Source organism: Xenia sp. Carnegie-2017, unplaced genomic scaffold (assembly GCF_021976095.1).
Source record: "Xenia sp. Carnegie-2017 unplaced genomic scaffold, XeniaSp_v1 HiC_scaffold_16, whole genome shotgun sequence".
Taxonomy (NCBI): domain Eukaryota; kingdom Metazoa; phylum Cnidaria; class Anthozoa; order Malacalcyonacea; family Xeniidae; genus Xenia; species Xenia sp. Carnegie-2017.
In genome coordinates this window covers 12,017,515-12,043,743 of record NW_025813469.1, presented here as the reverse complement: position 1 = coordinate 12,043,743, position 26,229 = coordinate 12,017,515, and the positions used below count along the sequence as shown (strand labels likewise).

At 34.1% G+C, this 26,229-nt stretch overlaps 1 protein-coding gene and 2 long non-coding RNA genes across 7 annotated transcripts; all 3 read left to right on the top strand.

Annotated features, from left to right (window-relative positions):
- Positions 1–884: 884 nt before the first annotated feature.
- On the top strand, positions 885–6,276 carry LOC124437495. The gene is made up of 4 exons (XR_006945734.1): positions 885–1,165; positions 1,525–1,697; positions 3,919–4,435; positions 6,158–6,276. It is a non-coding gene; the product is annotated as an uncharacterized LOC124437495 (long non-coding RNA).
- A 1,405-nt stretch (positions 6,277–7,681) lies between these two features.
- On the top strand, positions 7,682–16,863 carry LOC124437492 (puratrophin-1-like). 3 transcript variants are annotated; one of them, XR_006945729.1, is made up of 7 exons: positions 7,682–7,782; positions 8,712–8,828; positions 9,443–9,826; positions 14,820–14,942; positions 15,063–15,179; positions 15,686–15,970; positions 16,514–16,863. XR_006945729.1 is itself a non-coding variant. In XM_046987459.1 (6 exons), the coding sequence occupies exons 2-4, from the start codon at positions 8,757–8,759 to the stop codon at positions 14,883–14,885; spliced, it is 522 nt and encodes a 173-aa protein (XP_046843415.1). In that variant the 5' UTR covers positions 7,682–7,782; positions 8,712–8,756; the 3' UTR covers positions 14,886–14,942; positions 15,686–15,970; positions 16,514–16,863. The 3 variants fall into 3 exon arrangements, 1 of the variants encoding a protein (XP_046843415.1); XR_006945728.1 differs by having other exon boundaries at positions 14,820–15,179; XM_046987459.1 differs by lacking the exon at positions 15,063–15,179.
- Positions 16,864–17,331: 468 nt separating this feature from the next.
- LOC124437493 lies at positions 17,332–25,790 on the top strand. Of its 3 annotated transcripts, XR_006945732.1 has the most exons (7): positions 17,332–17,583; positions 19,023–19,196; positions 22,638–23,155; positions 24,312–24,416; positions 24,503–24,619; positions 25,046–25,138; positions 25,209–25,790. It is a non-coding gene; the product is annotated as an uncharacterized LOC124437493 (long non-coding RNA). The 3 variants fall into 3 exon arrangements; XR_006945730.1 differs by having other exon boundaries at positions 25,046–25,790; XR_006945731.1 differs by lacking the exon at positions 24,312–24,416 and having other exon boundaries at positions 25,046–25,790.
- The last annotated feature ends 439 nt before the right edge of the window (positions 25,791–26,229 follow it).

The window sequence follows — 26,229 nt, the reverse complement described above, 5'->3', positions numbered from 1 at the left end:
AAGAATATTTGAAAATTTTTCCACGACATTATGCATAATGACGTCACTGGTTGTACTAAACGGATATTAAAAAACTTAATAACTTGAGAAATGAGAATCTAAAACGACATTCACGAACTGTTTTAGAAAGTACGCCGTCATTTTAAAAGTTCTAATAAACGAGAATGTAAAATAAACACCGAAATCTTTCCTGTCAAAAGAAATTTAACATTCTTGATGATAACTTAACTTGAAATGATAAAAGTTTCAGCAAACATACAACACTAAATGAAATTGTTTTCAATTCAAGAAGAAAAATTCATTCATAAATACATAAAAAATACACACTGGATTCTCAGGTTAGCAGTCCGATAGATGCGTGAGTCGGAATCGTATAGATTATAAGTAAATAATTTTATTCGATCTAGTAAATAATGATATAGCATAAATAACAAATGTGCGGTTTAACAGTATACCAAACGTAAATACATGAACTCACTTCTTTGCCGGGTCCTCACGATCTACATTAATTTCAATACAGGTTAGCCGATATAATAAAGTAATACAATGATGAAGCTTTCACCCAGGTTAGCATGTGGTAACTGTCAGCTGCACTATAGACTCAAATCCTTTTTATCCCAATGAATATTGCGCGTCAAATTACGCGTCAGTTAAAACATGCATAAATTAAACTCCAGTGCTAAATAATTATATCCGTGCAGTTTGTCAGCAATCCACACACAATCTGTTAAGTAATTATGCCATTCCTAACGTATTATGGACTTTGAAAAAGAAATTGTTTCGCTCAAATCCACGACGGTAGGAAAATACATGATTGAGGGGGGGGAGGGGGGAGGCTTGTATTCATATGTGCATTCTATAATCCGCTGAAAGCATTGAATTTCAAAAATCAAAAGAACTAATAACGAGATACAACCACGGATTATTGAGCAAGCTACGTCCTTTAGTCTTATTTCTAAGAACTCACTGATCGCTAAGCTACAAAGTTGACCGAACAGTTGTTCTCCGTCGTATTGACTTCCAATTATGGCCGACTCTCATGGCCAGTGAATCGACCTTTTCATAAAATGCTTTGTAATGCAGTATTTTAATTTCAAAAACGATGAAAAAGAAAATATACACGGCAAGCCACTTGTCTTTGAGAAACTTTAGGATGTCTATAGAGGTAAGTTGTCTTCAAATCAATTCCAAATCGCGTTCATAGCTACTCTGTTTTGAGTTGACTGCCATTGTCGTTGACCTATGTTCGTGTTTGATGTTTATTTAATCCCTCTGCGCAAAGGTCTCGTCACTTTTTTGGGTGAGCTATCACACAAAGGAATACATACCGTTGTATTCTCCAGGTTTGGTCATATTCTTGGGATTTGTAAATCCAATTTGTTATGTTCATTTCTGTGTATAAATGAACACATCACCATTACAGTAGCAAGCCTTTGTATATGATCAAGCCTCACAAATTTAAGCTTAGATATTATTTGATAACAATAAAATAGAGTACGTAAATGTTATTTTTTGATCTTGTAGACACAAGAGGACCAACAATGTAAACTCTTTCTCGAGGGCTCCATGTTTGAGGATCATTTTAATGACTCAAGAAGATTTGTGAAGAGGGTTATGGCGGTCATTCTGAACTTTTTGATACCAAGTTTCTGAGGCGTATTTGTTTGTTACTTCTGGAACTAAGGACGTCAGCCGAGGTTTGTGTACCTAAAGATGTTTCTCTCTGTCATAGGGTATATTGCTATTTCCATATGATCTTAATAATGCAAGATCAATAATGCATTTAAAGTAAATGACAAAATATTTTTGACATAAAAGGTTTTGAATTTATTTTAAGAAATCTTCTGTACAAATGAACTAAACTATAACATACATATGAATTACCAATCTTTAATTCATACTTAACTCTACTTCCATGTTTTGAGCTCTTGGAAAAATGAAACTCAAAACTTTCTGTCATGTATCCTTGTATATATTTGACAATGTAAAACATTTAGTTCATTCATATTGCTGATGACTTAATGTTAAGTTGAAACATGTTTATGTCAAAAAAATTTCTTATTTGCTGTAAATGCCATGTATTGTTATATTTGCAATTTGGTCAATATATTAATATCAAATAAAAATATCGACTTTATTTGAAAAATATTTTAATTGATCTATTTATGAAAATGTACAGCAAATATACTTCATCACAAACAGCAAAATAAACAAGTTTTATTAAACTGATCATACTTCAAAAGGTTGAGAATTGTTGAAAGAGTGTGTTTATCTCTGCAAACTGTGAACTAGCTGCATAGGTCTATAAACCATAGTACATATTTCATTTATTTTCAATTTTGATATGAGTTTATCTCAGCAAACAATGAAATAGGTCTACTAAACCAGAGTACATACTCAATTTTAATCCAGTTTTGGTCAGAGTCTATCTCTGTAAACTATAAACTATGTCTATTAAACCAGAGAACTTATTCCATTTCATTCTAGTTTTGATCAAGTTTTATATTTGTAAACAATTAACTTTGTGTACCAACCTTATACCCATAAAAGCTCTCACTCCCTTTTCTATGAATACGATGATTTTTTCTTCAACTGGGCAGAGATGCCTTCGTTGAATGGTGTTAATGGTATAAAATTCTGCTAGGACATTTGATCAAAAGTTTCCACGAAACTGACTGAAATACATATATTTGAAGGTTTAAGAGAATCGTTATGCATTATGACGTCACTGGTTGTACAAAATAGCCAGTCTACCAAATTCAATGTCTTAAGAATAAAAAAGAACGTTGTTTTACGTAGATAGGTTACTGTCATTTTAAAAGTTTTTTTGAACGAAACTATGATTTATAAATCAAAATTTGCGCATCATAAGCATTTTGAATTTTTCAAAAAATGTCATCGGGATTCCAAGAAAAGTCTTTGAATTCGATCACTCCTGCATTGTATGAACGTTCTGCCTTAAGTCGGAATTCTAACGCTTTTTTCAGAGCAATGTCATTATCACACACCATCACCTGCAGTTACGTAGCGCTGTAGTCAGTGACGTAGTCAGTGACGTATCGCGGTAGCAAGTGACGTTGTCGCTCCATTTAAATTTGAGAACTTTATTAGTTTTCTTTTCTTTGAACATTTATTGTTTTTGAAATGAGTGAACGTCCAAAAAATACAGAACATGAGTAAATAAGCTGACCTGGTTACCTTTGTACGTCGTACATATAGCAGGGATAATTGAGGGGTGTCGGGGTTAGGAGGGGTGTCGAGGGTGCGTGCAAGTTTTATATTCTTGATTGAAGGGGTGTAGAATGGGTACCAATTTTCTTACAAATACTAATAACCAAACAATTAAACGAAAGCAATTGAGATTAGAGAGATAAGAGCACACCCCTCCCCTACCCTACAAAAAAATATCGTGGATACATTCCATACCACCTTGGTGAATTGACTATGATAGTTTTTTCTTACATGTCAGGGACTGCGAAGTTCGATAATTGAGGGAGGATAGGGGTCTCTATCATCACGTTATTCATCGTCACGGGACTGACTTTTTTGCCCAAGTCATATTTTTTCAATTTTGGGATTTTTGCGTAGAACTATTATTTTGTCGTGTGTTCTGTGTTTATTGCCGAAGACAATTGACAAAATCAAAAAACGACTCCATAAATTTTCAATATATGACGTTTATTGAAGTGTATTTCCTCTTTTTCTCAAAAGTCTTTAAAATGACTTCACCATAAACGTTCGTAACGTGACAATGTTCATGTTTTACTTCATTGGTTTCCGTTATTTGAAATATATGAATAACGAATGTAATCTTTCCCTGCCCCAGTTATTAATCTTTCCCCGCTCCCTGCAGTGTCGTCTTCCATCGAACTTTCAATTGCTTGAAATCAATAACATTGCTTCGTTCTCATCTTTCAGACATTTTTCTCAAATTCTGGAATAAACGAAGAAAAATGGCTACCTTGTTACGAGAGATTTGTCACATCTGTGATTCATCTCTCGCAGCTCGATATCAACCTCCACAAAGGGAATTTTATTTTCATTTGAACCTCACATCGCCCTCGCGAGATCATCTTGAAGTATTACGATTCCAAAAAGGTGATGTCGTTGCCGCTGACCAAAAGCGTTTACGATTGCATATGGGCTTCGAACTGGAATGAACGAAAGTCGAAACAAATGAAGAACAGGTTTCTTTTTTTGAACTGTATTGTGAGAGGCCAAGCAGGCAAAGGATTTGAACGCAGACCATGGAGGTACATAATGGTATTTGATACAAGGCACAGACGGCAAAGCAGCAAGGACTTAAATACGGAGCTGAGCCCGCGGATGAGCAGTGTAAATGCATTCGCAATGTTCACAGATTTAAGCTCGAAGCCATTGACTATACTTGATGTGAATTTCGAAGACATTCATAGCCATGTAATCTGCATGCCAGGTAAGATGAGAGTTAAAGAATGTGTGTCAACCAAGATGCATTGCGCGCTTTTGTTTGTGTTTACATCGTTACTTTTTGATCTTACGGCACAATGAATTTACTTTCGTCACTATACTGTCTAATTTATCTGAAAAATTTACCAAAGAACATTGATTAAAAACTCTATTTTATATTAATTATAACTGTTTGTCTAATTTACATGGACTACAATAACAAAATCTGCCATTCTCTTTACTCACAAGATGGCCGTCACGCCATGATTAACGCGCAATGCATTATGGTTAAGACACATTCTTTAAAGTGCCTATATCAGGGTCAGGGAAATAACGTCTATAGATAGTTACCTACATTGAATTTAAGAACATTTGCAATAAATTTGATAGGAAGAAAATTTTGTCTTTATGGGCTTTTTGGCTTAGAAGTATGTTACTCTGCACCGGATGTGATGTAAAAAGGAGAAGACATGCATTGAAGATACAGCTTTTTCAATATTAATTAAAGGTGTTATAGCAAATCTTGAAAAACTGCACTACAAATTTAAGATGTATAGGTGTATAGTTTGATGAAATGATTTTAAAGAATATTAAAAGGAAACATTTAAAAGTAAAGTTGCGTTTTCTCAATTTTACTTTACTTTCAGCGCAAAGTCACTTACTTCTACGTACGCCCAAAGACCCCATGAGGATAACATTTTTGACCAGTCAAATATATTTCAAACGTTCTTAAAATTGATTTAACTATCCAAAGAAATTATTTCACTGTACCTGATACTTCTGGCACTTTAAAAAATAAAATATGTTTTTCGTGTTTGCAAATGCTTACTTTGGCGTCAATCCAACTTTAATGGAAGGAGGAGATGATATTCATATGTTTTGCTATGCGTGGCCAAGTTCTTTAGAAAGCAATTTCATATTCAAAAGAAATCAGCTTGTCATATTACGTATAGCAAATTATATGAATATGGCCCCCCTCAATCAACGTTGGATCAACGTCAGTGCATATACAAACTAACGATAAGTTTGGAAGAACTCGAAAGCTGATCAGTGCAAATCTTAGACTGAGATTGATTCATATGCAAATTCTCTTTGATTGATTAAATTGATTGAGCTCAGATCGAATTGCACAGGCTGATGCGAACTTAACTACAGAACAATTAGCGCACGCGTTTTGGTGTTTTTCTTTTGAATTAAAAAGTAAAAGATGCTCATTATGTTTTCACAGGATATATGCAAACCGGGGAGAACTTTGAGAGAACTCGAGAGCAGATCAGTGCAAACCAGAGGCCAAGTTCTTGGAGAGTTTCCTCGGTTTGTATTGCATTACCCTGTGCAAACCTTAGACTGAGGTCTTGGAGAGTCTCCTCGGTTTGCATTGCATTACCCAGTACAAACCAGAGACTGAGTTCTTGGAGAGTCTCCTTTGTTTGCATTGCATTACCCAGTGCGAACACAGTAAATAACTTTACGTACAGTTTCTTTTTTGAAATGAAAACAAATAACTTTAAAACAAATGTTTCAATTTTTCTTATAAAATGTATTCATGATTGATTTGCAAATTCTCTTGATTTGATTTTATTGACTGAGCTGACATCGGTTTGCACAGGATAATGCAAACTTTACTATAGACCAATCAGCTCACGCGTTGTATTGTTGATATTTTATTGTTCATCGGGTTTTAATTTGTAATATAATTCGTATTTCAAGTTTCCATTTTCCCGCGTAGGTACAAGGGACGCCAGGGGTGCACCTGTGGTATTTGTGGATACTGGAATGTTGGAATGGCAGATTCCAGATTTCAACAGCGAAGAAATAGCACAAATATGTCTATATTTGCTTCAAATTCCCAGGCAAGTAAACATTACGTACAGCGTTCGGTACACTGATCTCTGATAATTATGTATTGTCTGGATGCGTGGTGTCTGTCGTTAAAAATACGGCAGAACGTAAGGTGCTTTACTGATGCTGCAGTTGTTTCAAGCGGGGACTGTATAAGTTTACTTTTATTGTCTTCTGTATTTTGAAACCAGCATTGAACTGGAACCAAGCGTAGAATTCAAGCACAAATGCTTGTTGACCACTAACAATAACCCATCCAACTGGATTTCTTGTGCAGATCCATAAACATTTTTATTTGCAACCTATTAACCTTATTCTGCATTGAAATTCTTAAAGCACCAAACTTCTCTCATTGGCGATATTAAGAGTTTAAAAGTTGAAAACTTTCGAGACTGTTATGAAATAGAAAGTATCAAACTTTGTTCTTACGTAGTAATTTTCGTCCAAAATTTTTCCTAATTTTAGGCGTTGTGACTTTTGACGTTATCTTTATGCCTTTTCACAACAAACCGTCTACTGCGAATTAGATAACATAGTCTTCAGAAATCAAATTTTTATTTGTCGTTTTGCATCATCTGTCTTATCAATATTCTGACTGACCCGTGATTTTAAACATATCTTTTAAAATCCCTAAACTGAAACTCATCCACAACGTCAGGAAATATCGTTAAAATCACGTGGACACACACATACGCACCTATCTAAGTATATAGTTTATTGGTATGAACTTCATCCGCTGGTCGATTGGACTGCGCAAGTTTTCAGTCATTCTTCTTCAGCTTGTTTCGACAATTGCATTTTCAAAGTTATCAGCATTACCTCAATGACCGTTGTCGTCCTTGACGTGCCTCCCCCCGTCACCATTACCTCAATGACCGTTGTCGTCCTTGGCGTACCCCCCCTCACCATTACCTCAATGACCGTTGTCGCCCTTGACATGCCCCCCCCTCTTCACTATTCTTATAATCAAAGTAGCCACTACACAACCATTTACAACAATATATCGTGTTCAAAAAGAAAATCGCTTTAATGTAAATCCTTGACAACAAGACGATAACTGTTTGTTCACACTATAGTTTGTCGTAGGTTTTATAAAACTGTGTTTATTTCCCATTAAGTCATTGGATGCTCACCCCATGATACACAAATCAAAATTAATTGTGAGGTTATGGAGAGATAAAAGCCAAGGACCTTTGGTTTTTATGGCGGTTTGAGAGTCTATTGGCTGGCTTTTCATAAAAAAGAGGAAGGACCCCTTGCTTTATATGTTTTATGTTTACACTTACTTAAAACCTTATTAAGTATTTAATTCTAGACGTTTTATTATAAGTTTTGCTCTTTTAGCCTTCCCGGCGTTCCTTGTTGTCTTGCATTCGGGCAAAAAATTTTCCATTCTCGTTGTTTTAGGTTTAAGTTTTAAAACTATGTTTGTCAGTTTTTGTCGATGCACGAAACGCTGACGACAACAAAAAGACTCTGCAGATCATCGGGGAAGCTCTAATTTTTTTCGAGGTACGTTAAGTTTGAAGCAAGAAACGTTTGGAGATTTACTCAGCTTCATCAGTGAATTTGCATTATAAAATAGACTTTTAAAAAAACGGGCGCTAAATGTTTGAATGCTCGACATAAACAATGTGTCATTAAAATCGATAAATTCGTCTTTTTAATATTCTTTTTAAAAGACCTTTTTATAAAGGAAATACAAAAAAAAAATTTTACTTGTTCCTATTGAGTTACAGAAACACATAAAATGTTTTCTTAATTAAAGGTTGCATCAAGCAGAAAAAGACCTTTGCAAATTGATGTTGTTTTAATTTCAATGCCTCATTTTGCTGTTAGAAGTTAACTTCCCAGGAGTAGAAAATCATTTATACCAGGAGGAAGAAAGATATGTAATATATGCACGTAGCGTACAATACCTAAACACCCCCCCTTTTCCCTACGGATTTGCAAAGTGATAGGGATTAAAATTATCATCACGTCAATTACTAAAGGTCTTTATTTTTGATACACTTTGTGGAGTTTAAAGTACATCAGTTGCCAGACCTTTTATGACATAATTGGTCAAATTTGTCAGATCGACAGAATATGATTAAAAACGGGCAAATGACAAAATGATGCAACTTTCACTGTACTTATACTCAGTACATTATAAATAACCTAAACAAGGAACTGGGTACTAGCCACAAGATTGCAATCGTGCTGACTGCATAATGGAAGTTGGCTTACGTAATCATCAAATAATACACAGCAATTTAACCATTGATCAAGTAAAATAAGAAAACATTGTAGCGAAATTTGAAAAGACCAAATATGGCCAAATTTACTTTGGTTGGGCAATGATTATTTTCCCAGCCAGTAATCGGGGGTGTTGGGGTAGGTGAGTGGAAAGACTCGTGTTGTTCTTTTGCGAAAAGATTCATGAAAATGTCTGTTTTTAGTTCAAATTGTTGTCCTCTTTTGATGATGTGTTATCTTCCATTTCGATGGATCAAATTCCCACGACCTTTGGCGGAAGCTATGAGTACGACCACGGTGCTTGGCTGCAGTTTCGATTGGTGAGAATTTTATCACGTTGTACGATTGTGTATTTTGATACATACTGTTAACATTGTCACGTTTCTGAAACAATTTGTAATAGACTTTTAGACATGTCTATCACATTTTACATTGTACATTTGTTGATAAAATTTTAAAATTTGACACGCGTTGATAACATTGTACATTTTGACACATGTTAATTACTTTGTAATTCTGACACATTTCTAGTCTTTACTGAAGATTCGTACATTCAGTAAATTAGACTATAAGATGTTCAGCTATGACACAATTTATGTGATATGTTTTTCACGAACCTTCCTTGTGCGTGTTTGTACAATAGTTTGCCTTGATTACGTGCAGTCAAATCTCTCGAAGGATCGAATTAAGCTTTATTTTAATATGATTTGAAGATTAGTCGACATAGATTTTTGTCTATTGAGTTTTTTTTTCTTTAACCGTTGTAGCTTCATAGAACAATTCTATGTTCATCTAACTACACTTGTAAAAGGAAACCCTCTCTATTTGAATAAGGGAACGTCTCTTTTGTAAACTTGAAAGGGGGGATTTTCTCTAATATAAACTTTGAATAGGAGGTCCCTCTAATATTTATCTTTGAAACCTGTATTTTTAGAAACAGGAAACCTTCATGACGGGTTGTCGAAGTGCAACAAAGCTGGCTTTGACGGCAATAGATGAACTTGGAATAGGAAAATTTGGTGAAACGGTAAAAGAATGTCAGAGATTGCTCGAAGAACACGATGAAAAAGTTAGCGCCATCTTTTCAGACAGCCGCCTGTCTGCGTTGCAAGTCGAAGGTGAACAACTTGTGTCGGACATGCAGCAGACAGATAACTCGAACAAAACATTAGACTGGAAATATATCATGGAAATTGTCTCGAAATTATCTTTCAAAATGAATCAAGTTTTCTCCAAGCTGGAAGTTTTGTATAGAAAACGAAAACGAGAGCTCGAGGATTGTCTACAGTTAAAATGCTTTCAAGAGGAATACGCTAAGGTATGAAATTATTAAGATGTTTGCCCAGTTTACTGGAAGAGTTTTAATACCAAAATATACAATATCTTTGCCGTTGTTATAAAGTAAACTGAAGTAACAGTAGTGAATTTGTACTTTGCCTTTTCAAAAACTGTTAAGCTGCTTCGAATCCTTTTGATCTCATCCGCGAGTGGGCCTCAATGGCGTTTGATTGTATTCAAATTAACATAAGAACAACGCTGTTTTTTTGAAATTTCTAAAGAATATTTAACTCCTACTCCAGCTGACAAAATTCTGGCTTTTGCTAAAACAACTCTGGTTTCTCCTAAAAAGTTTACTTGACCGAAAATTCAAAAAGTTCGAAAGTAGAGAATATTGTCCTTCTAGTGGTACTGATATTGACTGGTTTTCCAAATATTGTTACAACCAAATTTGCAACTTTTGCTTTAAAGTGTCTGTAACACGAAATTTTGCTAGTTAAATTATGTTTAAAATGAATAGAACTTTTGAAATGACATTGTACTTTCTAAAACAGTTGATGCATATCTCTTTCTCTTCGCAAGATATTGAAGTCTTTTGTTATTTTCATTTTATCTAACTTGTGACGTCATATTGCATAATGAGTTTCCACAATGTTTTAAATACTCTTCAGTTTCCTGACAACTTTATATCTTATACCATTAACACGTCACAACAAAGGGAACTCTGTCCTTGTGAAGTAAAGTATCGTTAAATATACCTAATACTCCTAGTTCTCATTATGCAATTTGACGTCACAAGTTAGATAAATTGGACAAAGCAAAAACCTCAATATCTCAAGAAATAAAAGTGATGTGCATAAACTGTTTTAGAATGTCCATTGTCATTTCAAAAGATCTCTTCAATAAAAGTACAACTCAGATTGCAAATTTTTCGTGTCATGGGCACTTTAAGCAAAGAAAATGCTTTAGTTTATGTAAGACTTGTACTTCGATGAGAAACATCGCCTTGTCTCAGCATCACTTTATCGCAAACAAATTGTCGTTCTTGGACTATATAATTGTCAATACAATAAAGCGACATGTTATCTGTCATGCGCTATTCATGTGAAAATTTTTGCGTGTTCATTAACATCAACCTCATATTTTTATCACACTTTTCCTCGTGTTAGGGAAAATAAAAATTGTTTAATAAATAAGCTATGTACACTTGGCAGTGATTTCGATTTTGATGAACAAAGACTTGACAAAACAACTGGTCAAATCCATACACTGCAGTTTAAAGATTCTGAACAAAAACTAATGCTATAAATTTTCTTTAACCTCAGTTATGAATAATATAATAAAGTCATTTATTTCTTCAGTAATTTATTATAATAATCAAAGGCTATTAGAACATTGAAGGTTTACATATTGAACTCGCTGTTCAACTTAATATTAAAAAGTTTTGCTGAGTTATAATGATCTGATTATTTACAGAATATTTTGTGCTTATACATAATTTTGCCCAAAAGGTAAAACTTCAGCAATAGCTCCATCTCGTGGTTCATTCATTGAAGGAAGATATGTCCATAAAGAACTCTTTTCCATTTCAAAACACTCCACTGATTTAAGATATTTATCTTTAACATTAAAACCTCCCACAACAACAATTGTATCATCTGTTATAACTGCACAACATCTAGATCTCTTTTCCAACATGGATGGTAAGACTGTAATCTTACCTGTTTTGCTGTCATACATGATAACACTGTTCAAACTTTCTCTTCCATCACAACCTCCAAGAAGAACAACTTTATCTCTCCATTGAACTGTTGCCATTTCATACAATGGATGAGGTAATGGAGGCATTTCCTTAAATGTAAGACTCCTTGGGTTAAACTCCAAAACACTGGACAAAACCTTCGTATCTTTTCCATTTCCTCCAAAAATAAGAAATTTATCATCAACAACAACAGCTCCATGGCACCAACGTGGTTTAGGCATATGACACAACTCTTTTATAACATGAGATGTTGTACCAGTTATCTTTATTTCACTGATCAAATCCGATGGTCCTTTACCAGCAATGTATCCTCCAATGCAAAAGATTTGTTGTTTATAAACAACAGTTTGATGACCACTACATTCATAAGGAAACTCTGTGGGAAATTTTCTCCATGTCAAAGGAAACTGTTTTATATTCAATGTTTCCATTGACTTGCAGCGAGATCCTCCAACAGCAAATAAATTATCATTATAAATAAATGATGAAGCAAACCTGTGTTCATTTTTCATTGATGCAATCTCAAACCATTTCTTCTCCTTCCATGAAAATATTTCAGCACTCTTTAAAGAACCAAATGGGTAACCACCAGCAATCAAAATATCTTCTTTTCCTGAGTTCATCATTCCCTCAATTGATGATGGCAATGTTTTGACATGTTCATTTTTAGTCATCTTTCCCAATATTTGAAGTATCATGACTTTCATTTCTTTCATTTCTTTGGTCACTGTAGAAAGATTTTGTTGAACATCTTTTATTTCTTTCCTTGATTCCATCATTTCTTTGGTCACTGTAGAAAGATTTTGTTGAACATCTTTTATTTCTTTCCTTGATTCCATCCATTCTTTGGTCACTGTAGAAAAATTTTTTTGAATATTTCTTATTTCTCCTTTCAATTCCATCATTTCTTTTTGTATTTTTTCTTGATCGTCAAAACTTTGTAGAAACATTTCTTTTATATCCGCAAAATCGTGAGAAGGAATCTTTCTGTCTTCACATAACTCAGTTTCATGTTTAATCTTGTCTCGTTTGTTTATTTCCAGACCACAACGTTTATTAGAGCACAACACTGGAGCAAAGCCACAATTTTTCACATGTCTTTCAAGATCTTCAACATTTATAAATTCTTTGCAACCACGAATACCGTAGTCGCAATTGATCTTTAACTTAGAAATCATATTATTTATAATACGCGCTGGAAGAAGTGTAGCCACAGTCAAATTGTCTTGACATTGAGGACATCTTTGTGCATTAACTCGTAGATGTTCTTCAATACATTCACGACAAAAGATGTGTTCGTTATGACACATTCTCGCATCATTAGCGACGTTAAGGCAAATTGAACAGTGAAAATTTTCATCAACAGCAAACTTAAATCTCGATTCATCATAGCCACATTCATAATCATTAGGACGATAAGCCATTTCATTTGTTTTCCCGTATAACTCAGTGTTAAGATTAATTTAAGAAGTGACGAAATTATTTGTTTATCGCTACAAGTTAAAGCTAGAAAATACGCTGAAATTCTCCGTCGACGTTTGATAAACACGGAAGTTAAAAGCGAAGAATAACAACGCCTAGTTTTGTACTTTAACATTATTGTGTAAAACAAAACCAAGACAAAAAAAGATAAAACAAAAGAATGAAATGAAGCAGATCTACAAAAGACATGCATAAACAAAAGTATGTACGCAATTCATACATGTGGTAACCTTCAGTTATCTGGTCACAAAGTGAAGTAAATTTATAAACATAGTTTCGATAATATATAATAAATACAATTTTTGTCAAGATTGTGTTCAAGATTTTAAAATGTGTTGAATGCTTAGTCAAATGACTCAGTAACTCTTACTCTTAAACACTTTCTGCATCTATCGAACGCGTTCTCTCAAACCTCACATCGTGGAAAGTGAAAAGTTCTTTAAGAGTTCTTACAAATTCGAACGACAAATGCATTGTCGTTCTCACTAATAACCATTTATTTGCAATACTACAAACTTACATGAGATGTCATTTATTCAACCGACAAAAGAACACGTTTATGACTTGTGTATTGATTTACATACATACGACACTGGAATTAGTTGTATTACTTTTTGTGTCCATGCGCTGTGCTTTTTGTTGTTAATTTTTTTCAATAACCTTTTGAAAAGACTGTATTTTTGACGATTCTGTTTAAACATTGTTTAATCTGTGAAAGCGAATACATCGCACATTTCAAGTGATTGAAAATAGTCAATTTTCTTTCCTACTCTTATAGTTCGATGTTGTGTTGTCATTTTGACGTTTTGTAAGTTTAAAAGATAATATTTGCTGTTATTTACTTTCTGCCTTTCTTCAACGCACCAACAAAGTAAGCCTAGGTAAATGTAAACAATGCGAATAAAAGTGTTGAATTTAACTAAATTCAAGTACAGTTCATCGTATTAAGTATAAGTTTCTCGTACTACCATTCCACAAACATGATAAAATGTTTTTGATCACTTGCATTGTCTACATTTGTATTATTTCTTGAGGATTTTATTGCTTACTTTTTATTATTTTTTGTAAAGTTTTATATAGAGCACGATAGTCCGTTAAATGGATAAATCAATTTCATGTTTTGTTCTACATGAATAGACGATTACTGGGAATATCATATGATAAAGTTGAATGGTTGAGCCTTGCTTTTTTTTTAAATTAATATTTCTGAAGATTTTACTTAGACCATGCCGTAAACTTTACACAAAATTGAACAAATTAGCAATCAAGGTACCCAATATCACCGATAATGTTTTAATTATAATACAAAATCAACAATTATATAACAAAAAAACCCGAATGAAGTGCTTTCACTGACAAGTGGGCAGAAAATTTCAAAAAGAAAAGGACTTTGTGTTGGTTTCATGCTCACTTGAGAATTTGCTCTTTGAAGTAACCTACATTTGAAAACACATCACAAATTGTGCGGTTTCACTGTTTTCGGTTAAACAAAGATTAAATTTTTGCAATTAATCTTATGTGAACCAAACTTTCTTTTAAATTTTTAATCAATGTATTCTCTCTGGCTATTCCACCCTTTCTGTAAGTAAAAAAAAACTTTGGATTTGCATTTATGGCAAAGTTGGCAGTTGTCACGTTTGTAACGATATCGTGAGAATGGTGTTCACGTGATTACATTGACCTTTTCATATAGCTGGATTGTGTAGTGAATACTTTAAAATTTATTGATGTTTTAGGCTATCGGTGTTAGACACGATTTTTGTAATGTATGGTTTAAATGTTCTTTTAGGTACTAAAATGGCTACAGGATGTCGGTATGCCTTGTTTAGAAAAACCTTTGGAGATTACACAGTGATATAGACAGGCACTCAGTTACCATGGTAACTTCAAGAAATTCCTGACTTCTGCTAAGGTATTATGGTATGGATTGGGAAGTAAAAACTACAGTTGATTATATCAATTTGTCGCAGGCACAGACATGAACACCAGTGTTTTCTAACCTTTACTTAACCCCTCCCATTCTTTGTTAAAGGTTTCTTTGAAAGGAAACTGGTCCACCTAGAGAAAATCTAAAACTTTGGGCTTAGCGTTCACGAATACCTGACTGCACAACTTTTCTTAAATATGTTTGTAAATGTAGATCGTCCAGGTTGGTATAGTCCTGAGAAGGACTGTTTTTGTTGTTGTTGACTGACGTTTCAACAACCTTAGCGGTAGTCATCTTCAGAGTCAAATGAGGAGTTAACGTCAGGTTAGCCGTATTTGTTATCTGGTTCTTACGTCATTGTATTGTGTGTAGAGGAAATGTGTATTGTCATTGTGAATTAGTGTGAAGCGAAATGTTTTTAGTTGTGATATGTGATTTAGGTAAGATGTTTTTAGTTGTAATGTGTGGGTGTCAATTGTGTATTGTCATTGTGAATTAGTGTGAAATGTAATGTTTTTGTTCATCGTTTGTTTGTATTGTGAATAAGTCGTTTGTTAGGTGTCGGTAATTGCTGCGATCTGTTCAGGCAGGGGGGTTTGTTCCAAGTTGGTATACCAACTTTCTAATGTAAGCCGTTGTCTATAGTCAGTACTGTAAGTAATGCATTTTGCCGAGTTCCAGTCAATGTTGCGTTTCCTCAAATTTTACATCAATTATTTCTTTTTTAGAGTTATATACTCCAAGCTCAAGATTTACTGGAGATAGTTCATTTAGTTCATTTACTGCAGATAGTTCCATTACAAATAGTTCTTTTTGTCGTTTTCGTCGTCGTCATGCAAGACGTGAGCTCGGAGCAAATCGAAAAAATGAAGATCTAGTGACGTTGGTTAAGATGGTTGAAGAATTACAAATTTAGAATGCAAAAGTGTTGAAAAAGTCAGAAGAAAATTCTAGACTGATCAAGAATATCATTGGAATTCATGAATAGGAAAATGACTCTGCGCAGTCTCAAGGTAAACTTAGTTCTCTCTAAATTTATACCTGTGTAATTTCCTGTATACATTGTTAGCTTAGATTAAACCAATTAAATTCATACATATTTATGTTTCACGTAAACATTGTCAGGAGATTTTTTTGTCTGTTATTGATTCATCATCACCGACAAACTTTATTTAGTTTATAATGTCGTGTCGGTGGTGTACATTGAGTGTATAAAAAAACTAAACAGTTACGAAAACGTCGCTGTAGTTTTCAGCGTGCAAGATCTGCATAAACATTTGGTGGAATAGGAAGTCTGACTTCTAATGGTTCATCTGACTGTAAAATAGCGTAAGAATTGTGTTACCGAGAAACACTTTTGAAATAGCCTGCTCAAGAAAATGATATAGCCAAAAAGCAATTGGATAATTTTGTTCTTTTCATTTTCTGTTGTCCATTCATCACTACCTACACTGACACACGTTTAAATTTTAGGTAGTGTAAAGACTGCTTTATGATCACTTTTGTTCATATTGGAGATGATGTGATTGATCTCAATTAAAATTTCCCTTTTTTAGACGAAAGTGTTAAGTCTTTAAAATATTGAAATGTCTATCTTCATAAAGATAATGCTATGAATGAACTATGTTTGCATCGAACTGACAAAATTAAAAGGTCTAAAATATTCAAACACTTCATCAAAGATATTGTGCAAATACACTATTCATGAAATATTGCGAAAGAATTTCATCGAAAAGATGCCAGGAAACTGAAGGATATTTGAAATTTTCTAAATGGATATTAAAAAACTTTAATAACTTGAGAAATGAGAATGTAAAACAACGTCGTTTTAAAAGTTCTAATAAACGAGAATGTAAAATTAATACCGAAATCTTTCCTGTCAAAAGAAATTTAACATTTTTGATAATAACTTAACTTGAAATGATAAAATTCTCAGCGAACATACAACACAAAATGAAATTGGTTTTCAATTCAAGAAGAAAAAATCATAATTACATAAAAAATGTACACACAATCTGTTAAGTAATTATGCCATTCTTAACGTATTATGGACTTTTTAAAAACAATTTGTTTCGCTCAAATCCACGACCATAGGAAAATACAAGATTCGGGGGGGGGGGAGGGGGAAAGGCTTGTATTCATATGTGCATTCTATAATCCGGTGAAAGCATTGACTTTCAATAATCAAAAGAACTGATAACGAGATACAACCACCGATTATTGAGCAAGCTACGTCCTTTAGTCTTATTTCTAAGAACTCACTGATCGCTAAGCTACAAAGTTGACCTAACAGGTGTTCGAGTTCAAGCAGGTATTTAGTAAAACTGCACTTCATTCAATATATTCTGTTCAATTCGTTGAGACTTTGACGCACAAGCTGACAAAAAAGGAGAGAAAAGGAAGGACTGCTAAGCCTTTTACAGCCGTCTTCGTACTTGACGAGATTACCCACATACCTTTGCGTCTCCGTCATATTGACTTCCAATTATGGCCGACTCTCATGGCCAGTGAATCGACCTTTTTATAAAATGCTTTGTGATGCAGTATTTTGAATCCAAAATCTACCAAAATCGAAAGATATACGGCAAGCCAGTTGTCTTTGAGAAACTTTAGGATGTCTATAGAGGTAAGATGTCTTGAAATCGATTCCAAATCGCGTTCATAGCCACTCTGTTTTGAGTTGACTGCCATTGTCGTTGACCGATGTTGTGTTTGATGTTTATTTAATCCCTCTGCGCAAAGGTCTCGTCACTTTTTTGGGTGAGCTATCACACAAAGGAATACATACCGTTGTATTATCCAAGTTTGGTCATATTCTTGGGATTTGTAAAGAAATTTTGTTATTCGTAGTCGACTGTAAACAAGCTCATCAGTAATCATGTTCGATCTTTGACGTCTTTGATGTACGTTGCGATCACTTGTCATCAATTGTGTATAATCTTTATTCATTTGTAAGTGATATTATAAATAGTTGCGAATATCGTTTACAGGGAAAAGTTCTTTTTATTTAATCGCGTTCTTTTCATCCAGACGGAATAATTTAATTACGAAATCGAAGAATTGTTTTGAAACTCTTGCGATTGATTTTAACTGATTTTTAGTTGAAACTTTCAAATTGTGACTCTACCTATTTCGACTATACGACTGTATTTAACCACAGCCTTATCGATATCGCACTTTTAAAGCAAAATTACACGATTTTTTACTCAATAAACAAGTACATACGAATTGTATGTCACATTTTCTAATTTACACATAACGGAAGAGAGTCGGCAGCTACTTCGGTATAACTTTACCTCGAGTGCGGTTGGCAATATGCTATTTGCTCAAAGCAATTTTCTTGAAGTTATGATAACTGTTTAGAAAACTGTTGGTGTATTCACATACTGATGTTAATTTGAAACATACGATTGTTGTGGTTCCTTAATTGATTGATATTACCTAATTGTAACAGTGGCGATAACCCAGGGAATCATTTCCTTCAAGATAACGCAATTTTTACCGCAAATCCTTAGTCAAACTGCTTCATCTTTGTTGACATACAATGTCCTAATTATCGAGGAACATAATCTTTCAGTAAACAAAGTTACCAGAATGTTCAAATAACACAGAAATAAAGTAATTTATGTTACATGTTCCCTGAATCATTAGAACTCAAATTGTAGGTGATTACTACATACATTATCCTTTATATACCAATATGTTTTAAACTTTTTTAAGTGATCCAAATTAAACCAATTTGTCAAGAAATACTTTACATTTAACCTGTAGGCAGATTGTGTTTGCATCTTTCAAGGCATAGCAGCCAGCCAGACTGGTATTCTTGGCAATTTCTAAGGACATTAATCTCTACTTTAAAAATAAGTTTTTGATATCGGTGAAAGAATGAACTTTTGGTAAAATATTTAATCCCTTTTTTTCATTGGCATTCCTGTGTATAAATAAACACATCAACATTACAGTAGCAAGCCTTTGTGCATGATGAAACCTCACAACTTTGAGCTTAGATATTATTTAATCACAATAAAATAGAGTACGTAAAAATGCTATTTTTTGATCTTGTAGACACAAGAGGATGAACAATGGAAACTCTTTCTCGAGGGTTCCATGTTCGAGGATCATTTTAATGAACTCGAGAAGATTTGTGAAGAGGCTTATGGTGGCCATTCTGAGCTCTTTGATGATGAGTTTTTGAGGCCCATTTGCTCATTACTTCTAGAACTACGGACATCAGCTAAGGTTTGTGAACATAAACATGTCTCTCTTAGCTGTAGGCTATATTGTTATTTCTATATGATGTCAATAGCATAAGATTAATAACCCATTTGAAGTAAACGACCAAATTTTTCAACATAAACATGTTTCAACTTAATTTCAAGTCATCTTTAATTCAGGTGAACATAAATATATCATACATATGAATTATAAATTAATAGTTCATACTTTTATTCTATAATGGAAAAATCAGAGCATCACAAATAGTAAAATAAATAAGTTATATTAAACTTATCATATTTCAAATGGCATATAAATGTTGAAAGAGCATGTTTATCTTTGTAAACTTTGAACCATCTGCATAGGTCTACTTATTGATCTGAGTTTATTTTTGCAAAATAAGAACTAGGTTTATTAAACCAGAGTACATATTCAATTTTAATGCTTTTTTAATCCAGGTTTATATCTGTAAACTAGAGTATTATGGGATAGTTGTCAATTAAGGGCCTGGACCCACTGTTATTGATGTTTATCATTTGTAAACGAATGGCTTCTGTATTTTCTTCCTCAATATTAGTTTTACAAGATCCTTATTTCATGAAATAGACTAAGTCTTATCTACAAACTACATTTTGTCTATTAAACTATAGTCTATACTTCATTTTTTCCCAATTTTGATCGGAGTTTACAATATATTCGTAAATTATAAACTAGTCATACATATTCAATTTTAATCCAGTTTTGATCTTTGTTCATGAGCATTTTGCATTTTTTAAAAAATGTCATTGGAACATTCAATTCCATGAAAAGTATTTGATCGCTCCTGCATTATATGAATGTTCTCCCTCATGTCTGAATTCTAACGCGTTTTTTCAGAATAATCTCACTATCTCACACCATTTACCTGCAATGACGTAGCGTGGTAGCTCGTGACGTTGTCAGTGACGTAGCGCGGCAGCCTGTGGCGTATCACTCTTTTTAAATTCGAGAACTTTATTAGTTTTCTTTTCTTTGAACATTTATTGTTTTTGAAATGAGTGAACGTCGAGAAAATACAGAACATGAGTAAATAAGCTGACCTGGTTACTGTCTACGTCGTACATATAGAAGGGATGGATTTAGGGGGAGGAGGGGTGTTGTGGGGGTGTGCACACAGATCTAATAATACACTAGATAGTGCAACGGCTTACATTTCATAAGTAGTGGTTGAAGCCGGGCAAATTTACTTCCGGAGCCCCAAAGTTGTGAGAATCAATATGGCGTTGTATTAGAAAATATCTGGTCAAAGCTGATATCTTGCAATTACTTGCAAGTCACGACGGTTACATAAACTGGTTTACTCTATTAATGAAAAAAATCAATGTGACCATAGTTTTTCAAGAAAAAGATTGCAGAATACGCCAATACATCGCCGTAAAATTGATTTCAAGTGTAGCTCGATTTGAAAGCATCAGCAGCGACGAAGGCTTAAGATACTGGAATTTGCACATCTAAATATCGTATCACAGCACAATCTGCCACAAAATGTTCAATGGAACGTCGTAGAATTATCTTCCGATATTTATTGTTAAGTAAAACGAGTTGGAGATAACAGTTTGAAAGATTTTTCACGATTTATATAAAGTATATTGTTCACTGTACATAATTAAATATTGCACTGGATTATTGTACCAGAAATGCATTTTTCTGGTGTTTCTGGTCGGCAAACGAATATAGCTATGTCAAGATGTGAGTAATTAATACGTTCAGAAATTATTTACAGAAAGAATGTGAAGAGTCTACCTCGAAGAGTCTATGTCTTGTCTATGTCTTGCTTGTCTTGCTTGTCTATGTCAGAGAGTCTGTCTTGCTTCTTTGGAATTTGTTTTATATTATGAATCTACCTCTGTTACACCAAATTTTTTGTGAAGTATAAAATAGCAGGTCACTTGTGAAACTGTTGATACCACAGGTTGATACAATACACTCTGTCCAACACGGGGAAAATATTTACTTGTTAAAGCAAGAAGAGTCACCAGACTTGTAGTATTGACTGTGTTTTACACATATATATAAACAATGTATTGTCATAGTCTAAACCAGTGGGTTATATGGCCACTGCCCACAGTGCTAAATGTACTGTAATGGTGATGTTATGCTACTGTTTTCAACATTTTTATTTTCTTTTTTACCATTCAGGCATGTATATGCATATAAAACTTTCTACACACTCTTGTTATTGAAAATATCAAACCTAAATTATTTATTCTGAGCAAATTATTTAATTTGTGCTTGTAACCTGTGTCAATTTCTGACTGATTTTTGTAATATGCCTGTTCTATTACAATACATCCATAGATCGAGTATGATATCGCTGTATTTGCCACGAACTAAGCCCCACTATCGCAGATTGTGCTGTGATACGATATTTAGATGTGTAAATTCCAGTACTTAAGCCTTCGTCGCTGCTGATGCTTTCAAATCGAGCTACACTTGAAATCAATTTTACGGCGATGTATTGGCGTATTCTGCAATTTTTTCTTACAAACTATAGTCACAATGATTTATTTCATAAATAGTGCAAAAAAGTTGATGCAACCTCCGCGATTTGCTAATAATTGCGAGATATTAACTTTGACCACATATTTTCTAATACAACGCCATATTGATTCTCACTACTTTGGGGCTCCGGAAGTAAATTTGCCCGGCTTCAACTTGTATGTCAGTTGCACTATGTAGTGTATTATTAGATCTGTGGGTGTGCACCTTTCATATTCTTGGTTAAAGGGGTGCGGGATAGGTACCAATTTTCTTACAAATATTAATAGACCAAATAATTAAGCCAAAGCAATTGTGATAAGAGTTTAATGGAGTGCACTTTCCAGAAAAATCTTACTGTCACAATATGAAGTTAAGTCATCTGAAAAAAACAGTCTGACATTAAACAACAATATGGAGCCATCGAAATCTAATACTTACTTCAGCACACCCACCCCTCCCATACAACACTACCGTGGATAAGTACATTCCATGACATAGGATTATGATAGTTCTTTCATACGTGTCAAGGACCGCGGAAGATTGATAGTTGAGGGGAGGGAAGGGTGGATTTTGGATTTTTGCGTTTTAGAAGAATTATTATTTTTCCCGTTGTTAAGTTCCGTATTTATTGCCGAAGTCAATTAACCAATCAAAAAACGACTCAATAAATGTTCAATAAATGTTTATTGAAGCGTTTGACTTTTTTAAAGTTATATTAATTATTTCCTTTTTTTCTCAAAACTTCCAAAAATGATTTTGCCATAAAAGCGAGTAACGTGACGATATTCATATACTACTTTATTACTTTCTGTTGAAATCAATGTGACCCTTCCCCGCGTCAATTATCAATCTTCCACGCTCCCTGCAGTGTGATCATCCGTGGAAGTCTTAATTTTAGGGAAATTGCTTGAAATCAATAACATTGCTTCGTTTTCCATCTTTCAGACATTTTTCTCAAATTCTGGAATGAACGAGGAAAAATGGCTACCATGTTACGAGAGATTTGTCACATCTGTGATTCATCTCTCGCAGCTCGACATCAACCTCCACAAAGGGGAATTCTATTTTCACTTGAACCTCACATCGCCCGGCGAGATCATCTTGAAGTATTACGATTCCAAAAAGGTGATGTCATTGCCGCTGACCAAAAGCGAATACGATTGTATATGGGCTTCGAACTGGAATGAACGAAAGTCGAAACAAATGAAGAACAGGTTTCTTTTTTTTGAACTGTATTGTGAGAGGCCAAGCAGGCAAAGGGTTTGAACGCAGACCGTGGAGGTACATAATGGCATTTGATACAAGGCACAGACGGCAAAGCAGCAAGGACTTGAATACGGAGCTGAGCCCGCGGACGAGCAGTGTAAATGCTTTCGTAATGTCCACAGATTTAAGCTCGAAACCATTGACTATACTTGATGCAAACTTCAAAGTCATTCTTAGCCATGTAATCTGAATGCCAGGTAAGATGAGAGTTAAAGAATGTGTGTCAACCAAGATGCATTGCGCGCTTTTGTTTGTGTTTACATCGTTTACTTTTTGATTTTGCGGCACAATGAATTCACTTTCGTCATTATACTGTCTAATTTATCTGAAAAATTTACCAAAGAACATTGATTAAAAACTCTAATTTATATTAATATTAATTTATACTAAGCTAACTGTTTGTCTAATTTACATGGACTACAATAACAAAATCTGCCATTTTCTTTACTCACAAGATGGCCGTCACGCCATGATCAACGCGTAATACATTATGGTTAACATACATTCTTTAAAGTGCCTATATCAAGATCAGGGAAATCACGTCTATAGATAGTTACCAACATCGAAGTTAAGAACATTTGCAATAAATTTGATAGGAAGAAAATTTTGTCTTTATGGGCGTTTGGCTGTACAGAACATGAGTAATTAAGCAGACCTGGTTACTGTCTACGTCGTACATATAGTAGGGATAATTGAGGGGTGTTAAGGGGGTGTGCACGTGTCATATGGTAAAATATGCAATATCTTTAGTGGATGTCAGTTGATCTTATTTCGGTGTGTGATTAGCAAAGACTTTGACCTTCGTAAACTAATGCTACTGCTAATGTTGCAACGTATGCCATTTTCCGGTTTAAATTGGTGAAGCGTAATGATTTTAAAGGCAAACGAACTTTTTGGCTTTGGTTAACTTAAATCACGTTTATGGAGAAAGCTGAAGAACCGGTGGTGATCTTGCGATTGTTTGTCGGTCTATCCTGCTTTATGTTGCTTCTGAAAGTCATTGGAATTTGCGATTTCTATGTGTGTGAAGTCTCCTCCATATTCTAGTTGCTACAATTTCTCTTTTCTTGTTCTGATAACCCCATAGTTCAAATGATTTTATAAGTTTTCATTTGGGTCATGGACTTCGTGATATGTAGGACCACTGACTGTGTTGACATTTACTTTATGTTCACATGTCATTGTAAAAGTTTGGGAGCGTAGAGATCGTCAACAGGAATGAATTTTTTGAGGAATATGAAACTGGCTTTAAACATAAAAGCAGAAGACTACGAGTTTCAAATTTATGTTGTATTTACATTCAAATATTTCACACCTTTTTATGTTTAATGCTTGTATTTTTCATCTCCATAGGAGATGCAACCAGGTAGCGTTCACATTGCCTACATCCTCGAACGAAAGGATTCACATCTATTGATGTTCAGTGCTGATAAACTAAAAGAAAAACTTAAATTTTAAGTAAGGTTGGGGAGTGTTGGGGTAGGTGGGTGGAAAGACTCGTGTTGCCCTTTTCCGCAAAGGTTGATAGAAATTTCTGTTTTTAGTTCAAATTGCTGTCGTCTTTTGATGATGTACTATCTTCCATTTCAATGCATCAAATTCCCACGACCTTTGGCGGAAGCTTTGAGGTCGATCACAAAGCTTGGCTGCAGTTTCGATTGGTGAGAATTTTATCACGTTGTACGATTGTGTATTTTGATACATACCGTTAACATTGTAACGTTTCTGAAACAATTTGTAATAGACTTTAGACATCTCCATCACATTTTATATTGTACATTTGTTGATAAAATTTTAAAATGTGATATGTGTTGATAACATTGAACATTTTGACACATTTCTAGACAATAGGATTTGAAGATTAGTCGACATAGATTTTTGTCTATTGATTTTTTTTCTTTAATCGTTGTAGCCTCATAGAACAATTCTATGATCATTTAACTACACTTGTAAAAGAAAACCCTCTCTATTATAAACTTTGAATGGGAGAACGTCTCTTATATAAACTTGAAAGGGTAATTGTTTCTAATATAAACTTGGAATAGGGGAGCGTCACTAATATTTATCTTTGGAACCTGTATTTTAAGAAACAAGAACCTTTCATAACGGGTTGTCGAAGGGCAACAAAGCTGGCTTTGACGGCAACAGATGAACTTGGAATACAAAAATTTGGTGAAACGGTAGAAGAATGTCAGAGATTGTTCGAAGAACACGATAAAAAATTGAGCGCCATCTTTTCAATCTTTTCAGACAGCCGCCTGTCTGCGTTACAAGTCGAAGGTGAACAACTTTTGTCGGACATACAGTAGACAGATAACTCGAACAAAACACAAGACTGGAAATATACCATGGAAATTGTCTCGAAATTATATTTCAAAATGAATCAAGTGTTCTCCAAGCTGGAAGTTTTGTATAGAAAACGAAAACGAGAGTTAGAGGATTGTCTGCAGTTCAAATGCTTTCAAGAGGAATACGTTAAGATATAAAATTATTAAGATGTTTGTCCAGTTTACTGGAAGAGTTTTAATACCAAACTATACAATATCTTTGCCTGGTTATCAAGAAAATTGAAGTAATATTAGTGAATTTGCACTTTGCTTTTTTAAAAACTGTTAATCTGCTTCGAATCTTTTTGATCTCATCCAGGAGTGAGCCTCAATGGCGTTTGATTGTATTAAATTAACATAAGAACAACGCTGTTTGTTAGATATTTCTGAAGAATGTTTAACTCTTACTTCAGCTGACATAACTCTGGCTTTTGCTAAAAATTTTACATGACCGAATATTCTAGAAATTAGAAAGTAGAGAATATTATCTTTCTAGTGGTACTGATATTGACTGGTTTTCCAAATATTGTTACAACCAAATTTGCAACTTTTGCTTTACAGTGCCTGTAACACGAAATTTTGCTAGTTAAATTATGTTTGCAATGAATAGAAATTTTGAAATGACATTGTACTTTGTAAAACAGTTAATGCATATCTCTTTCCCTTCGCAAGATGTTGAAGTTTTTGTTATTTCCATTTTATCTAACTTGTGACGTCATGTTGCATAATGAGTTCCCACAATGCTTTAAATACTCTTTAGTTTCCTGACAACTTTATATCTTATACCATTAACCACGTCACAACTAAGGGAACTCTGTCCTTGTGAAGTAAAGTATCGTTAAATATACCAAATACTCCTAGTTCTCATTATGCAATGTGACGTCACAACTTAGATAAATCAGACAAAGCAAAAACCTCAATATCTCAAGAAATAAAAGTGATGT

What these genes read in the sequence shown, in the direction of transcription:
- LOC124437492 (XM_046987459.1), top strand. Translation starts at nt 8,757, where the DNA reads ATGGATCAAATTCCCACGACCTTTGGCGGAAGCTATGAGTACGACCAC. An exon ending in CTTGGCTGCAGTTTCGATTG is followed by an intron (nt 8,829 to 9,442) that starts GTGAGAATTTTA and finishes CTGTATTTTTAG; the next exon opens with AAACAGGAAACCTTCATGAC. An exon ending in TTCAAGAGGAATACGCTAAG is followed by an intron (nt 9,827 to 14,819) that starts GTATGAAATTAT and finishes ATGTTCTTTTAG; the next exon opens with GTACTAAAATGGCTACAGGA.